At 34.2% G+C, this 17,681-nt stretch overlaps 1 protein-coding gene across 1 annotated transcript; it reads left to right on the top strand.

Moving 5' to 3' along the window:
- Positions 1 to 10,913: 10,913 nt before the first annotated feature.
- On the top strand, positions 10,914 to 15,812 carry LOC123313612. The gene is made up of 3 exons (XM_044898564.1): positions 10,914 to 11,078; positions 11,424 to 11,574; positions 15,452 to 15,812. Exons 2-3 carry the CDS (start codon positions 11,431 to 11,433, stop codon positions 15,593 to 15,595), a joined length of 288 nt encoding a protein of 95 aa, XP_044754499.1. The 5' UTR covers positions 10,914 to 11,078; positions 11,424 to 11,430; the 3' UTR covers positions 15,596 to 15,812.
- The last annotated feature ends 1,869 nt before the right edge of the window (positions 15,813 to 17,681 follow it).

Below are 17,681 nucleotides of genomic sequence, written 5' to 3'. Positions count from 1 at the left end.
GTGAATTGCCAGACTCTTTTTCGATGTCAGTGGAATGATGTATAAATATACCCAATAACTCGATTCAATTTCCTAACTCTCATATTGAAGATAGCAGTATGTATCCATTGTATCCATGAGACCGAAACCATGGTCAGCACACACTCTTTCTCGATTCATACTTCTTTGGGAAGACTTGGAGGAGTGTAGGTAATTTATATCGAGCGGAAATGAGATTATAATTTCACTGGAATCGAAACGATTATGGATCAATTATTTTCAACTCCCCAATGAATTTCGAAACTCCCATACTGAAATCTGAAGATAGCCTTCCATTAAATCTGATGAGGTTATGAAAATTTCATGAGGTACCATAGAATTCGATTTCGTTATTGAACAGCGACTGCGATAATGCCAACAATTTGGCGAACAGGCGAACATTTAGTATTCAGCTATGTGAGGCTGGCATCCCCAAATGCGAATTTTGAAACAAATTTCAGGGTAGTTTGTCCATCATAGATCCATGTTTGTCCAACCTTTTTTTCATTTGTCCAGGTACCGTTCTAAAGATATAGGAAAAGAACTTTTTTCCACCTTAGTCAACCAAATTTTTCATTTGTCCACAGAAACATAGAAATTAATCTTTGAAAATTTTGTAAAGTGTGAAGTTGGCACCCCCAAATGAAAATTTTCGAAACAAAGTTTCACGATAGTTTGTCCATCGTAGGTCTATGTTTCTCCACCTTTTATTTTCTTTTGTCCAGGCACCGTTATAGAGATATCGAAAAAGAACTTATTTCGGTTCATATTCTGCGCAGCACCCCCAAATCGCAATAACTTATTTTGGATGGTACAGATCGTTTGTCCAACGTAGGTAAGTCCACTTTTGTCCACCAAATTTTTTCATTTGTCCACCCACAGAACCATAGAAATTAATCTTTGAAAATTTTTTAAAGTGTGAAGTTGGCACCCCCAAATGAGAATTTTTGAACCAAAATTTCAGGATCGTTTGTCCATCGTAGGTCCATGTTTGTCCACCTTTTATTTTAATTTGTCCGGGCACCGTTTGAGAGGTATGGAAAAAGAAGTTGTTTCGGTGCATTTTATGGAGCAGCACCCCCAAAATGCAGAAACGTATTTTTAATGGTATGGATCGTTTGTCCACCCAATTTTTTCATTTGTCCATCCACAGATCCATAGAAATCCATCTATGCAAATTTTGTAAAATGTGAAGTAGGCACCCCCAAATGAAAATAAACCAAAATTTCAGGGTCGTTTGTCCATCGTAGGTATGGACCTACGATGTCCACCTATTTTTTTCATTTGTCCAGGCATCGTTTGAGAGATATGGAAAAATAAGTTTCTGAGCCTAAATTGAGAAAACGATAGTAAATATCGTTTGTCCAACGTTAGTCCACTTTTGTCCATCCAATTACTTCATTTGTCCACCCACAGAACCATGCAACTCTTCTTGTAATAAATCTGAGAATTTCATCCATCTAGGTGCAACCGTTCGGTCTTGACGAATTTTTAACTGAACCCAGCTTTTTCAGAATTTTTCCAGATGGATGAGATTCTCAGATTTATTACTAGAAGAGTTTCTCTTTCAGAATATGTATCTCACTGTCATCTCCGGTTATTTTTCCATACCTCTCAAACGGTGCCTGGACAAATGAAAAAAATAGGTGGACATCGTAGGTCCATACCTACGATGGACAAACGACCATGAATTTTGGTTTATTTTAATTTGGGGGTTTTCCGATATCTCTGAAACGGTGCCTGGACCAAAAATGAAAAATGAAAAAAAAAGGTGGAAAACATGGACCAACGATGGACAAACGACCCTGAAATTTTTGTTTCAAAATTCGGGTGCCAGCTTCACATAGCTTTAGTATTCTCGTAAGGTTTTCACCAGTGATGATCTGATGATGTGTATAGGTATGTATTGAAATAGAAAGTCTTCAAATATTGTTATTAGATAGTACAAAAACCCAATATTTCCCATTCTCTGGATAGGTCAGGATATGAATGCAAATAATTTCAAACGTTGAACAATAAAACTGCACAAACAGTATAACAATATCCTTCATATTGTCTTACTTATGTAATTCCTACGCCTCAAGGAAAAATGCGCAATTGAAGTAGGTAACTAATTGGTGTGTTAAATACTAGTCTGACTTCTTGTTATTCATCGTTGCTATTATTGCAGGAAGTGGGTTGATGTTCAAATTTAAAATGAAAGGATGTACGCTTTTCATCGATGAATTGGCTCTGCTTTGATATCCTGGTACGGTTGACCAGATATAATCACATAACTGGAAAATTTCTGCTCTATTCTTACTTTTTCGAAAATCAAAGTGTGGGTTTCTTGTTTGTTGAATATTTCTGGCGGAAGAATGGGAATGTGTTGATCTGAATCCAATTATTGAGATCAACGTATGAGTTTGAAACTTTTGAGCGTATGTTCTCTTCAAACAATCCTTTGAAGTAACGTAACTCTTCAACGAAGCATTTTCGGACATAACTATTATACATGAAAACCTGTATTTTTATTTATATTTTGAGGTGCTGAACCAGATTTATTCTCATTAATCCCGGGACAGCCCTGTATATCTCTCTCGCTCTCGAGCTCTCGAGCTCATACTCAAGGGAAATTTTTGTGTGTGTCTAGCAGTATGTTTATCCCGTAAGATTTGTCTAACAGATAACATTTATTTATATAAAAACCATGCGTCAGAAAATAATTAAAGTTCGATTATTTTTTGACAGTTTTGAAATAGCTGGCAGATGAACTGGCCTCCGTCGAACAATGGCAGTGTTGAATGTCATTTTGTAATTATCTTGTTTACTACATATATGAAAATCAGTCATTGTCAGAATTTAAGTGAAGTTAGTCCTATTATCTCACTTTTTGACAAAATGTGGGGTTATGACGCTTGTCAAAACAATTTTGAGTTTTAAATCAACGCTTTGTTGCCCGTTCTACGTGAAAGTTTCTGTTATTACGCATTTAATCACAATATCGAATATCGAACATAAGTTTATACAAACTGATTGAAGGCATACCAAATCCAGTTATTTGCATGTAAAATACAAGAGTATAACTATAATATCATAATATGCACTAGCTTGAGGAGAGTTAATGTTCGTTATCCTCCATGGCTAAAGTTTGAATACGTTACATCAGTTGTAGATTTCAAAAATATTAACCCGAAAAAAAAAATGAATATGATGCAGTGGTTGGGAATGGGTATCTCCCGAAGGAATTAACAGATAATTACAAGAATGTTAAATCCTGCAACAAAAATCATCTCGCATCAATATAAGTAAAATGAATTAAAGGAAGTTTCAAGTCAAGATATTTGTGGCTGTTCATCTTAACACATTGATATAATAATAATAATTAGGTATTTATTGGTACCTTAAGATATTTACAATGTATAGGACAAGTCAAATGAAAAATAGAAAAATCAACTTATTCTACGATGACATTAATCGAAAATCCTGTAGTAAACTTTTCACATTAATTCACTCAAACATTAAATTCTCGAAAGCCTCTTTTTTGGGTCTCCCAATTGAAGGAAATTCTTTGTCATCCTCTTCATTCACAATCTTTCTGATTGTGGAAATATTCAGCTGAAATATAAGTCGTTTAGATTCAGATGAAACATTATATAAATTCTCTTACATTGAATATGTTCGCTACCGTCAGACGTATGGATTTTAGAATATCAGGGTATATCTATTTGAATGAGCGGACCTGAATTCTAGATAGCACTTCCTGAAACCCTGTCTTCTCTCTTTTTCAATCAATTTCGGCATTTTCGTAATAAAAAATGATATTAGTTGTGGCGACGGCGTTATGACATTAACGACATTTCATGAGTGCCAACCTTATCTGTTCTAGTTACAAAAACTTGAGAAAATTATTCCATGGCCAACCGACTGCTAAAATAAATGTGAATGGAGTATAGGTCAGCAGATAGGCATAAAAGTGAAATAATAGGACTAACTTTCCTTAAATTCTGATAATGACTGATTTTTATATATGTTGTGATTTGTGTTGTGTTTTGATCGCATGCGATCAAAGAACACACTAGCCCGTAGCCCTACATTATTACTAATTTTTAGTCTTCGAGAAAATACTGGGTGCTTCGGGATCTTGATTAACTATATTTATTTGAGAAAACACCCAAATTCGATAGAAAACAGTGAGAATATGTTTTTTTTAGGAAATGAGCAGCGTGCGCAGAGATCAGTACCTGGATGGATGGGTCAGGTTTATAATTCGAACAAACACCCATAAGATCCTGGCTTCACCTCAGTGCTTCACTCATTTTTTTTTTATTCCCAATTTTATAATCATCTCATCATAATATATAAGGTAAAGGTTAATGATGAATGACCAATTATTATTCTCTTTTTTTTTACAAGTATTGTCGAAAATTAAATTTTGTTTCGGTTTCAGTAAACGTTAAAAAGTGAAATAACTTTTCATGACTATGACTAACCTACCTCAGTTGCTCGGTTGCTCCTACAGAAACCTCAATCTCAACAAAAAAATTTATTCGACGATCATGATGGAAGAATATCATACGCTGTGTCATGTACGATTCGTTAAATATTCACTCCCACAATGTAATCCCACTTTCATGAACGTTTTCTGGAATTAATTTGATCAAATTAAATCTCAATGAAAGGAATAACGAACCTGCCAACTGATTTGTTTAGGAATATCATTGTATCATCAAGTTTTTCTTTCCATAAACTGTGGCTGTTGTTTTTTAATTCACTTAGGGTGGGTTTAGGCAGAGTTCTTAAGAGCTAAGGTCTGAAACAGAAACAATCTCATGGGCAGATGGCGTGTGCCGAAAGGATTGGTTCTTTTCCTTTCTTAGTTCTTAGAAACTCTTCATGAACCCTCCATGAAACACGTTTCTTCTTGCAGTGGTTGGTTCAGAAAGAACATCTATCTATCTATCTTCTCTGAACTACTGAGCATCGATAGCCTACCACCTGCAATCAGCAAAGTGCTGGAGAATTAAATCAATTCCAAAATGTTGAAATATCTACAACCTCTACTGCTCTTTTACCTTCAAGATAACTTCACATTCGAATGAGCATGCCTTAAAGTAGCATAACCTTTGTATGTGTGCGCTCGACATTAAGCATGTGTAGAACATGCGCTTAACGCTTCTCCTCTTACCCGCAACTCAGGTTGTATGCGACAAAATCAGATGACGGTCGATTTTGTCGCATATGAGTAAATCGCATGCTCTTTAAGTAGCAAACCATCGATACACATGCTACTAGGTGGCAAGTGCTCAAAAATCGTATGCTTTCGTGCGACGTCTAATGGCCGTATGCACCGTTTGATTAAATATAGTTTAAGCTCTAAAACGACGTTTAAGCATAAAATCTCTATGGTAAAAAATGAGTTTAAGGAATTAATCTCGTGTAATGAAATGGTGCATATGGCCATAAGCATGTGTAACAATACCTTTATACATTTATTTATTTATTCATTAATTTTACTAAGGAATAACATCAGATGATTTTCACGCCCCAAAAAAAATAGATATTCAAAAATAGAATTAAAAAAATCAGGAAGCAAAATACAGTGGATTTGGAGAAAAATAAACAATTGAGATTTATTGTATTAATAGGCATTAGGCAATATGAACTTCGCTCCCAACGATCTACCTCAAATCTATTGTTATTTTTGTTTCGAGGGGGACAACTTTTGAGGTCAAATTCACAACTATATCGCTTCAACCCTTAGTGTTAGAACAACAACCCCTAAATTTTGAATAGGAAAGATAGGTTAAGTGATACCTCACTTGAAAGGCCTTTTTATCCTGAATTCAGCGTATTGATTTTTTTTCTCATTCATTGCATTCGTTTTCGAGATATTTAATTTAGAATTTCGTACAGTTCCAGTCATTCCGTTAACCATGCGGTATGTGAAATCATCAATTATTTGACTAATTCATTCTGTGGTTACGATGGTAACCGTTAATTGTCAACATTAGACAACGAAATTATTATTATTGGTAATTCTTCTTCTTCTACGTGCGGTGCCCCACCGGGCTGAACTGAGGCCTCGTGACCCATTGTTCGTCCGCTTGTAGTTGGAGAGACTTACACTCTGTGACATGCTGACAAAAATGCCACAAGTCGACAGAGAGGTGTCCCTCTCACCATAGGAGCTGTGGGTGTTCTGTTTCCTAGATGTGTCATCCTTAAGTCCTCAAGGTTGATACAGAAGAACAAAATGTGTTCAACTGTTTCCTCCGTGCTCCTGCACCAGCGGCACAGGGAACGGCTAGTCAGTCCCATTCTATTTAAGTGTTTGTTAAACAAATGGCCAGTCATTGCTCCAGTCACTAGACTCAGTTGTTTCCTCTCAAGAGCTAAGAGTTTTTTGCCCCAGGCACAGAGGATGGTCTTTCAATGAGAAGCCTCGACTGTCTGAGACCACCTCTTATGCTCCATCCAGAGAAAAATTTCCTGTCCAGCCAACTATTAAAGAAGTTCTTGACAGATGTACGACAGATAGGCAGCGCCGGTCCCGGACCTACAAAAGCTGAGCGGGCTCCCTGCTTTGCAAGTTTGTCTGCCTTCTCGTTCCCCGGAAGTCCTGCGTGAGCCGGGCACCAGATAACTTTCACAATGTTATCAGAACCTAGCCCCCGCAGAGCCTCTCTGCATTCCTTTACTAGGTGTGAGTTAACCCTTTCCTCAGAAAGGGATTTCAGGGTTCCCTGACTGTCACAACAAATATAGATGTGTTTTCCGGAGTACCCTCTGCGGATATTCTCCAGTGTGCAGGCTAGAACAGCATACAGTTCCGCTTGCACTATGGAACAGCACTTTCCTAGGGGGATGGATATATTGAAACGAGGTCCCACAATTCCCACTCCAGTCCATTGGTAATTACTTTCTTCAACAATTAAGGTGGTTGTCTCGTCTGTTTCGTTTTAAAAAGCCCAGCCTGTAATTATTAACCTAACTCTATTTATATTGATATATAATATGTCGCACATATTTGGAGTAGCGCAGTACATTATTCTTTATATCGTTTTCTATTGGTAAAACTAGTGCAGTGCGAGTGAATATAATTTCAAAACATATGAAGCTAGTTCTAGTTCTATCAATGAAATTCGCTGTAACAGAAAATTTCATTAGTAAAACTGGCGCGCCTTGAGTGCATAGTATGAAAACAGAGTATCTAATAATTTCAAGATCAATATTTGATGTTTTGTGGTCCAGTGCAGCACTAGTTTCACCAATAGAAAACGCTATTAGTTGCACTAAATATCGCTGAGTCTTAAGATCAGGTGTGAGTGTTTCCCTCCTGAAGAAAAGTTATGGTTGTTGACGATACTGACGATAGACACTATTCAGTTAATCGAAAAGGCGGTTTGGCTCTTCATCTAATAAAGTTCACACAAATAGGCTGCCAATAATAATGACTAAGCAGACACTGAAGCATAAGGATTCCTTACGACTTGTTGAAAAGGATGTTTTCTGTGTCGCTGGTGCAGGAGCAATGATGAAACGGTAAAACATATTCTGTTCATCTGCAGCAACTTCGAAGAGTTAAGGATGACACACATAGGAAACAACACCCACGATTCATATGGTGAGAGGGACCCCTCTCTATGGACTTGTGGCATTTTTGCCAGCGTGTATCAGATTGAGTCTCTCTGTAACTACAAGCGGATGAACAATGGGTCACTAGGCCTCAGTTCAGCCCAGTGGGGCACAGCACGTAGAAGAAGAAGATAAACCTGTCCACAGCTGTGACTTACTATTTATTTCAAATTTAATGTACCTATATACATATATTCCTTAACCTGTGAAAACGATTATTTTCGAACTAACCAATAAAGTATCTATCTACCTATCTATCTATCTGTATCTTCAGATCGATTAGAGATGGTATGCGTTACCGAAGTTACAGAATAAGGCCGAATATCTAGTATAGGCGTTCTAAAATATTTTTTTATTAATTTTTGAAAATTATGATTGGCAAGGAATGTATATAAATTATGAATTTTGGTGTTCAGCTGTATGAAGAGGCTAAGCCACCCTTGCTTTCTCTGACGAGCCACCGTTGGAAGAATTCGATTATGCTTTTCACTCTTGGTTACTTGTTGTAATAATATTTCACATAAATGAAATATTATTACATATGCAAAAAATTTGAATATCTTCGAAATAACGTATTCTTTGCTTCGGAATCGTAAAGGAATTGCTCACAGCAAGGCATGCCATTATATTCATAAATTTATAAACGAATCATATTCCCATATCTACGCCAGCCTGTATACATTTTTCAACACTGCAAATCGTGTGTTGAATGAAAATTTAATAGGCAAATGAGTTTTCGGGCAGTTTGAAATCGTCCGGATGTCTAGACCACTTTCGCTATCACCAATTAAATGGAATATATTCTGTTCCTCAATCCTCGATCCACATTTGTTTTTATATCGATTCCGTATCAATATATATAGCCGTGAGAATATGAATTATCGTTTTTTATCGGGCAAGCTGAAGTCTTCATCAGTGAGAAAATTGCCTAGGTTTCTGAGGGCATCCCCAGGTAAATTATTTTATACAACAGGTGGACTCAGGAAAAACGTGAAGATCCCTAATTTCGCTTCATATTGTTGCAAAAGGGGGGAAAGTTTCGACTGAAGGAACCATAACTCTCTCGACTTTCTTGCAGTTGCTTTCTCATCGTGACACAATCCCGATAGCATCGCAATTTATAAACGATCTTTAACTGGCTTGAAAAGTAATTATTTCGACCACGCATTGATTTCATTGGAAGTAATCTTCAATCGATATTCATGAAAGAATTCGTGTCCCTTTTTCTTCAAAATATCGAAAATTCATTTCATATTTTGGGAAGCTGAAATTCTGAGAGTAGGTCACTGAAATCCTGAGGATGAGTATCGTGTAGAAAAACCTAACTCGATACAGAAACGGCAAAAAGTTGGTTTTTTCAAATTGAACACCCTTCTTTATATCTGATATTTTCAGAGATAATCAATATACGCATCTAATGATGTATCACGTTCCCAAATGAAAATCTCATGGTTTCCGAAATAAAATCAAATTCCTATTAATGTGAGAGTTTACAGCGTACGACTTCTGTTGCTACTGTGATTTCTACAACGTTCATTTTGTTAGATTCTAAAATCATGTCTCGAATGAATGTGTAATCTCATTCATACAAGAAATATTGTTTGTTAGTTAAAATTAGCAAGGCATTCTGAAAACCCTCACGTTCATAGAAATTTGACTTCATTTGGCAGTTTTTGAGTCAGGAGTAGTTATATAGCGAAGAACTAGACAAAAATACTTACTCAACTGGGGATAGAGAAGCGAAAAAAGTTATAATAAATAATTACTGGTCACCTGGGTCATTTTCAATTAGGACTATTATTCATTTTGTGAAAAGTAATACCATTATTCACTTGGTAGTCCTGCTTATCTCATGGTTCAAAAATTAAGAAGTAACTAATAATGCCTTTTGCGGCAATCTAGAACAAAACCGTTGGGTAGGTTATGTCCCAAACTATTTAACTCCATTTTCATGTAGTTCTTTTTTTAGTGAATTAGTGTGGACGTATGGATAGGTAGAATCTTATTAGAACCAACCATGAGTACATTAGAAGAAAACGTTTCGTTAATTAAGGTACCTACGTCTTTGCCATAAAATTGTTGAAAAGTAGTCAAAAACATTAATACCATTGAAGGATATTTTGGAAAGAGTCTACATTTTTTTATAAAATTTTTGATGGGTTTTCTACCACAGCAGCTGAAATGAGGAATTAAAATAAAACATTTTTAGTAAAACTTCCTTCTGCTTGGAAATATACACAATGTTCGTCACAATCAGTTTTTTGGAACAATGTCGAAAAAACATGAAGGATTGATTCATTCAATGTAAGGTTTTGTTACCGATATCAAACTCTTTCTTCAGACAATGAATTGCAGCAAATATTCCACGAATCGTTTTCGAGATACAGGGTATTAAAGTAATAATTTTTTTCAAGTTTTTCTCTTATTATATCTACACTTCACAAGATATTCAACCCCTCCATGTGACATGCCAATTCAGATAGCAAATCTACAGGGTGATATTTTTTTTGAAACAGCGTCCCTGTTTTCAACCAAATTTTTTTTTGGTGAGCCACTGTTGAGTTGAAAAAACTTAAAAGGAAGCTTTGTTGTTGTACTAAGCTTTATGACAAAAAATTTTGAACGATTCTCTCGAAATCCTCAGAAAAATCCAAATTGTCAGAAAAGTTCAGTTAGTACGCTGTGGTGAATAAATTCGTTTAAATTAAACTCCCAATCCAAAAGTTCAAACTTTAAAACCCTGCGTCACGAAAACGAAACGTTTGCAATTTCCATGTTTATGGGATTTTTTTTCTTTAAAATTACTTATGGAATTTCCCTCTTCGTTTCCGATCTAGTAACACCCTCAATGGAGTATTGTGACTTCGTTTTTTCTTATAGAATGCTCAATTTGGATACGTAAAGATCAGGATGCTGCCTGAAACATTCCAGGAATAAATAATTGCGAAAAAATAATGCACTTACAATCGTGAAATCACAGAATACGCAACCATATTTAAGTGAATTGTTAATGAAAATGAGTTGTCAACTACGCTTAACAAACTATCTTTGAAAATCAACGAATAGATAGATGGTGCAATTCGGCTGCAGACAATTTTCAGCAATATTGGCACCTTGTTAGTCCATGAACTTTTCGTCATACAGCCAACGAAACAAGTGACATCATTTCAATTTTTCTCTAACACCTCTAATGCATAAGGTACATAATTGTTGTTCGAAATATCATATTTGATATTAAATATTGCACAAACGTATGGCCGGAGAAGCATCATTACCACAAAGGTATTTCAAGCTGAATACTTTCATCTAGGTCAGAATGGCTTGGTAGGGTGAGCATGGAGATGGTCAGCTTTATATAAGGATCACTTAGGGTACGGAGAGAGAATACACCTGTCTTTAACCGATTAACGTTTACTGCTTTGTCGGAGTGCGTCTTAACTAAGGTAAGCCAGTGAAAGTGTTTTCGGTGATTCAGTGAAAATAACGAATACATTATGTAAACTGTGAACGAATTAAAGTTATTATTAAATCCTTCTTTCACAGGAAATCTTGTGGAAAACACCTATAATTGTCAAAATTTTTATTTAGAATTGGTTGGATTTCAAATACTTAATTAACTCATTGGAGTAATCGATTTGTTGAAATTTGTCTCCCCGGGAGTATTTTGAATCGAAGCTGCATATTATCTAATTCAATAGAGATTATGAAAAATTGTCTGCATGTTTTAATTAAATGGGGTAGGAATTGTTTGTCATTTTCAAACTTTTAATGAGGCATATATTTTGTAGTGAAAAAATGAAGGCTGCACTGTGTTTACTCTTGGGAATTGTAGCTGTAGCTCTAGCTTTTCCTCAAAAAGAAGGTGGAGCGTATACAAATGAAGCTATAAGGCAGGCTCAAAACACGCAACTCATCCCAAAGGATGCACAAATTCAGAAGGTGAGATAGTTGAACTCATACATTAGTTTTCACAAATGTATTTGCACGTCTTGCTATAGATTCATTCAAATAAGTAATAGAACCTACTTAGTCCATTGTCACTCATCACTATGGAGTTTTCGTAGCGAGCAACGTGATTGATTGCATGGAAGCAACTAAATTCTTGAACAATATTATACTTCTTCAAAATACCACTTCCTTCAAATCTTTGTTCGAACTAAATTACAAAAATCTTGATATATTTTATTCGGAGAATAATTCGAGAATGTATTATCTATTATCTTCAGTTTTTATATATATCCAGCTAGTTTTTATGTCCTAAATCGATATCCAGGATTTCATCGCATAGGACCTCAATTTTCCATATAGTGGAATTATGAAAATGCTGGTTCAGTGAAAAAAAGTAACGGTTTACTTTTTATGTATGTTTTTATTTATATATCTCATTAACCGAACTAAAAGGTCACAAACTATGATAATGGGGAGAAAAGTTATCGACCCATCACAAAATGCTATTGTAATAACGAAAAACATTTTGTAGTTTACTAATCCCTATTGAGTGAGAATCATCACAATAATTCAGATTGTAGAAGCTCCATTGAATCAAAAAGTAACAGTGAGGTAATGACGATTGAATATCCTAGAAATGTACTATTCAGCATTAAACATATTTTCTAAACGGATAAATGCAAAAATAATACTTACATAACTTTCAGATGGATTGAAAGAATGCTTGATCTTGGTTTAAGATATTCTATAAGTTTTCCCCCTTGCAGTTAAAAAATAAATAATACGGATGGCGATTACCTATTTTGCCTGATTTTAGAGTTGAAAACTAAATGATGCATTTCCAGTCGAATGTAGCTGTATCTATTCTTGATCGATATGAATTATCAGTCCAACAACGACAAATTTTTGGGGATATTGGACACTGTTTAATTTCTATTATTTATTTTTTCTTCTTTCATCTAACAACAATGGACGATAATCGAGTTATTATTTCAATTGTATATTTTGTCGAGCCCATTTTCATGCTTCATGTATCTACAAAATATCCCCAGATCTTCAATAGATAATAATCATAGGTTATGGATAAACTATCAATCTAATCAATTCGGTCATTCCAATTTAGTCTAGGAATGCAACTTTACAGCTCAATATTATTTTTCATTACATTACAACCATCTGATGTTGGTATCATAATAACACTGCTTATTCGAAAGAAGATTCAAGTTCAAGTCCCGACCTTGATTTTGATCACTCTGAATAGGTTAATCTCATAAGTAGGTAATCATAATTACACGTTATGCGAGATGATACCTGAATTTTAATCGTCTTCAACTCATTATACATATTATTTAATAATAGCGTAGAATGTTTTTTTTTTGTAGAGTGAAAGTTACTCAGACCAAAAGCATCTTTTCGATATCAAGGAGAGTTTTTAAGTGGCAGGTTGTGCTAGCTTGAAATTAGAATATATCATGTGTATAAATTTACTTCTTTGGATTGACATTCATAAAATTATGAATGAAAATCATTATTATCAAGAATAATGAACAAGATAAGTATCGGCAAATTGATATTCAAAAAATCATGAAAAACTGTTGTGTTTACAACAAATCGATTAAATACCTCATAGTTGAAAGAAGCCTTCAAACTTGACATTTTGAAACGAACGACTTTCATCCCTTTATTCATAACTTATCGGTTGGCAATTCCAGCCCTAAAATTTTATATGAAATATACCAAATGTCTCATTTAAAAAATCTTTTATTCGGGAATGGGAATTATATTTAACGTTCAACAAAAACTAATCTACTGGTTTCGCATATACATACAGGGTTAGGAAACATTACCCGAACGGCCAATTATTTCAAAATGCACGAGGGTTATCGAAAAATATGTCATAAAAAAGTTGTAGCGCTGCTAAAAATCTATGTATCTGTGGTTATTTGAAATACACAGGGTCACTCATAAAGTTGTGGAAAATTATATTCTTCAAAACACCCTACATATTATTGCTTTCAGATATCGATTGAAATTTATTTTGGGAGGTTTTTGCATCTCTTCATAAACTTTTTATAAGCTTTATAAACCCTAAAAAGTTTATGAAGAGATATTATTGCTTATTCTGCCGAGTAAATTTGAAACATTTCAAATACCCAAGGACATTAGGTAGTTTCGTTTGCATAAAAAGTGTAGCACTTTTCTACACTCGATTTGATTTACACCAGTGTAGAGGAATTGTAGTTTATCTACACATAGTCAAAAGGAGATGTAGATAAACTACACCTCCTCTACACTGGTGTAAATTCAATCAGCAAACGAATTCTGAAATCGAGTGTAGAAAAGTGCTACACTTTTTATGCAAACGAAAAGACCTATTTTTATGATAATTTGTAACATTGTCAGTTTGTAAATGGTGGCCATTTTTGACACCTATTGAAAAATATAGCCATTTTGCCATGGTTTTGTCTGAAGTTGACTTATTGAATTATTTCTTGAAATTTTTTGTGATAATGTGTTTTTTAAGTGATCAAAATGTCATGATATCTAGGAAACTAATGAATATTGGTATATGGTTATCTAACAGCCGTGTGCACTGACTTATTTAAGACAGGATTAATGTTAATTCGGTTATTGCTATGGTAAATGCTATAGAAATCAGAGAAATAATCAAGTATTAACGTTAATCTCGTCTTAAATGAGTCGATGCACACGGCTGTAATAGAAATGTTTCAAATTGGGGGACAATCAAAAATAATATATCTACAGGGTGTTCTATTTAAAGAATATAACATGATTCTTTTCAACTTTGTGGACGTCCCTCTTCATTTCAGTTAATCACAAATATGTAGATCTTTAACAGCCCTACAACTTTTATATGAGACATTTTTTTGATAACACCATCATATTTTGAAATTATCTTCAAGTTATTTTCCCTGAACCTGTATAGTAGAAGTTGAAAAATGTCGAACAGACAATAAGGTTATATCTGCAGTACCCTAACGTGAAACATTAAAAAATATTACAAAGAATGAATGAAGTATTGCAATACCAGTGGGTTTGGCTTTTTGAAGTTTCGACTGATTATTTTTACGGTACTTAAGGATGTAGCTCAAATCTTTGAAAAGTACCTACATGATCTTATATTTTTTCATAGACTACTTGAAATGTTTTGGGGAACGCTCTACGGATATTTTCATGGTATATCATGTAACTTTGACTTCACCTAATGGTCTGTTCAAGAGAGGAGAGCCACAAGTAAATTTAATTTTTTATGTTTTTGTATTCAATTTCTATCGAAAGGTTTTTTTGAAGCAGAATGCAAGCTTAAGCAGACTTCAATATAGGAATAGAATCCCATACAAACTATACAAAAAGGGTTGAATCATGTCTTCGAACGAAGAGAGCGTTAAAATAAAGTGAGATGAAATATTATATACATATTATATACCGATTGTATTATTGAACAATTATGAAATATCGAAAAAATATTTGTGAAACTTTTCACATCTTCTAAATCCGTTCTTGGAAAACCAATTCGTTTCGGTTTGAATGACAATTTCCCGAAACATTGATGATACTTTTGAAAAAAATAATGTTCAGAAGAAGTTTCAGACTAAAGAAAATTCTTAAAATATCAGAAGTCTGGGGCCTGAATATAATGCTCTTGAAGCGTTAAAAGTACAAAAAAATCCATAAAATTTAAGAAAAAACTGGGAGAAAATGAATATAAATTATATCAGCAATACCCAGAGCTATTTTACTGAAAAATTTTGTAATTATTATTTTTCCGTGATCATTATGGTATAAATTCATAAAAATATGTAGGTACTGAAATAACCGAATTTAAAGTGTATGATTCTTGTTTCAGGTTGAAGAGGGCATTGAAATTGGCGCCTATGAAGGAATTCCTGGAAGCCAAAGAGTAAATCTTTTCGAAATCTTAGGAGATCAATTTCCCTCAGAAGTTGTGAACAATCTCCAACAACAGATCGATCAAGTTGGCAAAAACTAGATATTTATTTTTGTATGCATACTTCGTGATATTGTTTTTTATTTTCCTTTGATTCTACCTTTCTTTTAATGTATAGCTATTTCTTGTCTTTGAAGTTGTAGCAATTTTCTGTACCCTTTCCCTGCAATTCTTCCTTTTCGAAGTGCCAAGTTCATTTCACTCTTTTGTACATAGGAATTTCGAATGAATGTGATTTTTTAATAAAATTTTATGTATATTTTATTCTTTTATTTAAAATTATATTATAGTTCCATTCCAAAGACCTGAAATTTTAAACTAACAGTCCCGATTTTAAGTTGGCGAGGGATTATTAGCTTAAAAAATCCACCCAAATTGGGGATGTTACTATTTGCAAGTTTTCGGTAACATATGGATGTTTCTGAATTCAAAGATTTTTGGTGAGAATATCTGAACCTCTGGAATACATTTTCGATTGTAATTGAAATGGCTTTGGAGCGAGAGTTCCTGGATTTTAATATAAATTTCAGGTGAAATGGTTTTCGAGCTGCAGCTTGTGGATTTGTGTATATTATACTCAAATCAAGTGAATAAATTTCTTCAGTATATTTCGACAGAAGGAAATTGGATCCATATTTTTCCAAATGCCATGCTCTGAGATTAAATGTGAAAGAGTGTCTTCCTTACATAATATAATCATTGCTCTATAAACGATAATACCTATATTTCATATGTGGTTACCTATGAAGATTGCTGATGCAATGCAATTATCAATTTTTAGAACTGGATTGGTTAATACCAAAGGTGAAAGTTGAATGAAACCCATCTCGATTTTACTTTCACCTATTCAATAAGTCTCCAAATGGTAGTCGGCAGTGAATCTGTTGAACTGTTAACTTTCGTTCATGATCGACACGTACCTTGAATTGAATTTTGTATGATTGAATTGATAGAAATGAAGCGTATTGAAATGACACATGCTCGATTAGACGGAATTGCATATGATAGGAATTGGGGAATTGCGGACGTGCCATGTAAGTTTAACCTCAACAAACAGGTGTACTGTAAATGATATCTGTTTGTCTTGTTCTATTCTATTCTACTGAGGCCCGGTACTTTCACCTTCAAATAAATTTTATTCGCTGTCAATAAGTATCCGTCAAATAATTTCCTATCTGAAGGATACCTTATATCGGTGCTTTCAGATGAAATTATTTGACGAATAATAATTCTATGAAAACACTGTATACTACTTTTCACTGATTAATGTAAAATAAAACACCGCATTGTAGAAATTGTTATAATTCCAACTAGAAAGCGAATATTAAGTGAAAATCTAAAAAATTCAACCAATAATGACAATCCGATATTCGATCTATGACAGATTTATTCGATGAATAACACTATGTGAAACTGAAAAGACAGCATTTTTACTTATTCTATGAATAAGACTTATCTATCGAATACATTTATTTATTCTCACGTGAAAGTACCGGGCCTTACAGAAAGAAATTGTTTTAATTGATCGATATTTAAAACGATGGGAAGAAACTTTTATCTTAAAGCTTTTCGACATTGATTTGTTCGCCCGAATAGGTCGTTTTTAGGTCTGAAAATGTGAAGGACTGATGGATTCCTCAATGGTAATAAATAAGGGTTTTACGGTTTTATAATTTTTTCACGGGTTTTGAAAAAGTTGAATAAAAATGTGGAAAAAAGCAAAGCTGCCACGAGAATTCAAGAAGTGCTTAGAGAACTAAGCACAGAATTTACACAAAGTTAAAAATCAGGCTTTTCATCCAACAATGTGAGATAAAATTGTATTCAATTGAATTGAGATATTGATGACTAAGGATTGTTCATATCAGAAGGATTGTTGGATTGAAGCACCTTCTACTTCGTTTCTGTATTCAATTAGATGAACAAAGTTTGTACACATAGAGGGTGTATTTAAAAGTGACTTTTCTTAACGAAAGATAGAACTGGTCCAAATAAAAGTAAAAGCTTTTCACGAAAAATCACCTATATACAAAACTTTAAAAATGGCAAATTAAAAAAAAAATTGAAAATGATTAGGTACTGAAATAAGTCCTAACATGAACTAAGATCATTTGTTTCAATAATTCCT

Source organism: Coccinella septempunctata, chromosome 5, assembly GCF_907165205.1.
Source record: "Coccinella septempunctata chromosome 5, icCocSept1.1, whole genome shotgun sequence".
Taxonomy (NCBI): Eukaryota; Metazoa; Arthropoda; class Insecta; order Coleoptera; family Coccinellidae; genus Coccinella; species Coccinella septempunctata.
The sequence above is the reverse complement of the archived record's forward strand: the minus strand, read 5'-3'. Positions and strand labels throughout refer to the sequence as shown.

Excerpts from the sequence above, each read along its gene's own strand:
- LOC123313612 (XM_044898564.1), top strand. The coding sequence starts at position 11,431 with ATGAAGGCTGCACTGTGTTTACTCTTGGGAATTGTAGCTGTAGCTCTA. Across the intron at positions 11,575-15,451 it reads AGGATGCACAAATTCAGAAG|GTTGAAGAGGGCATTGAAAT; the intron begins GTGAGATAGTTG and ends TTCTTGTTTCAG.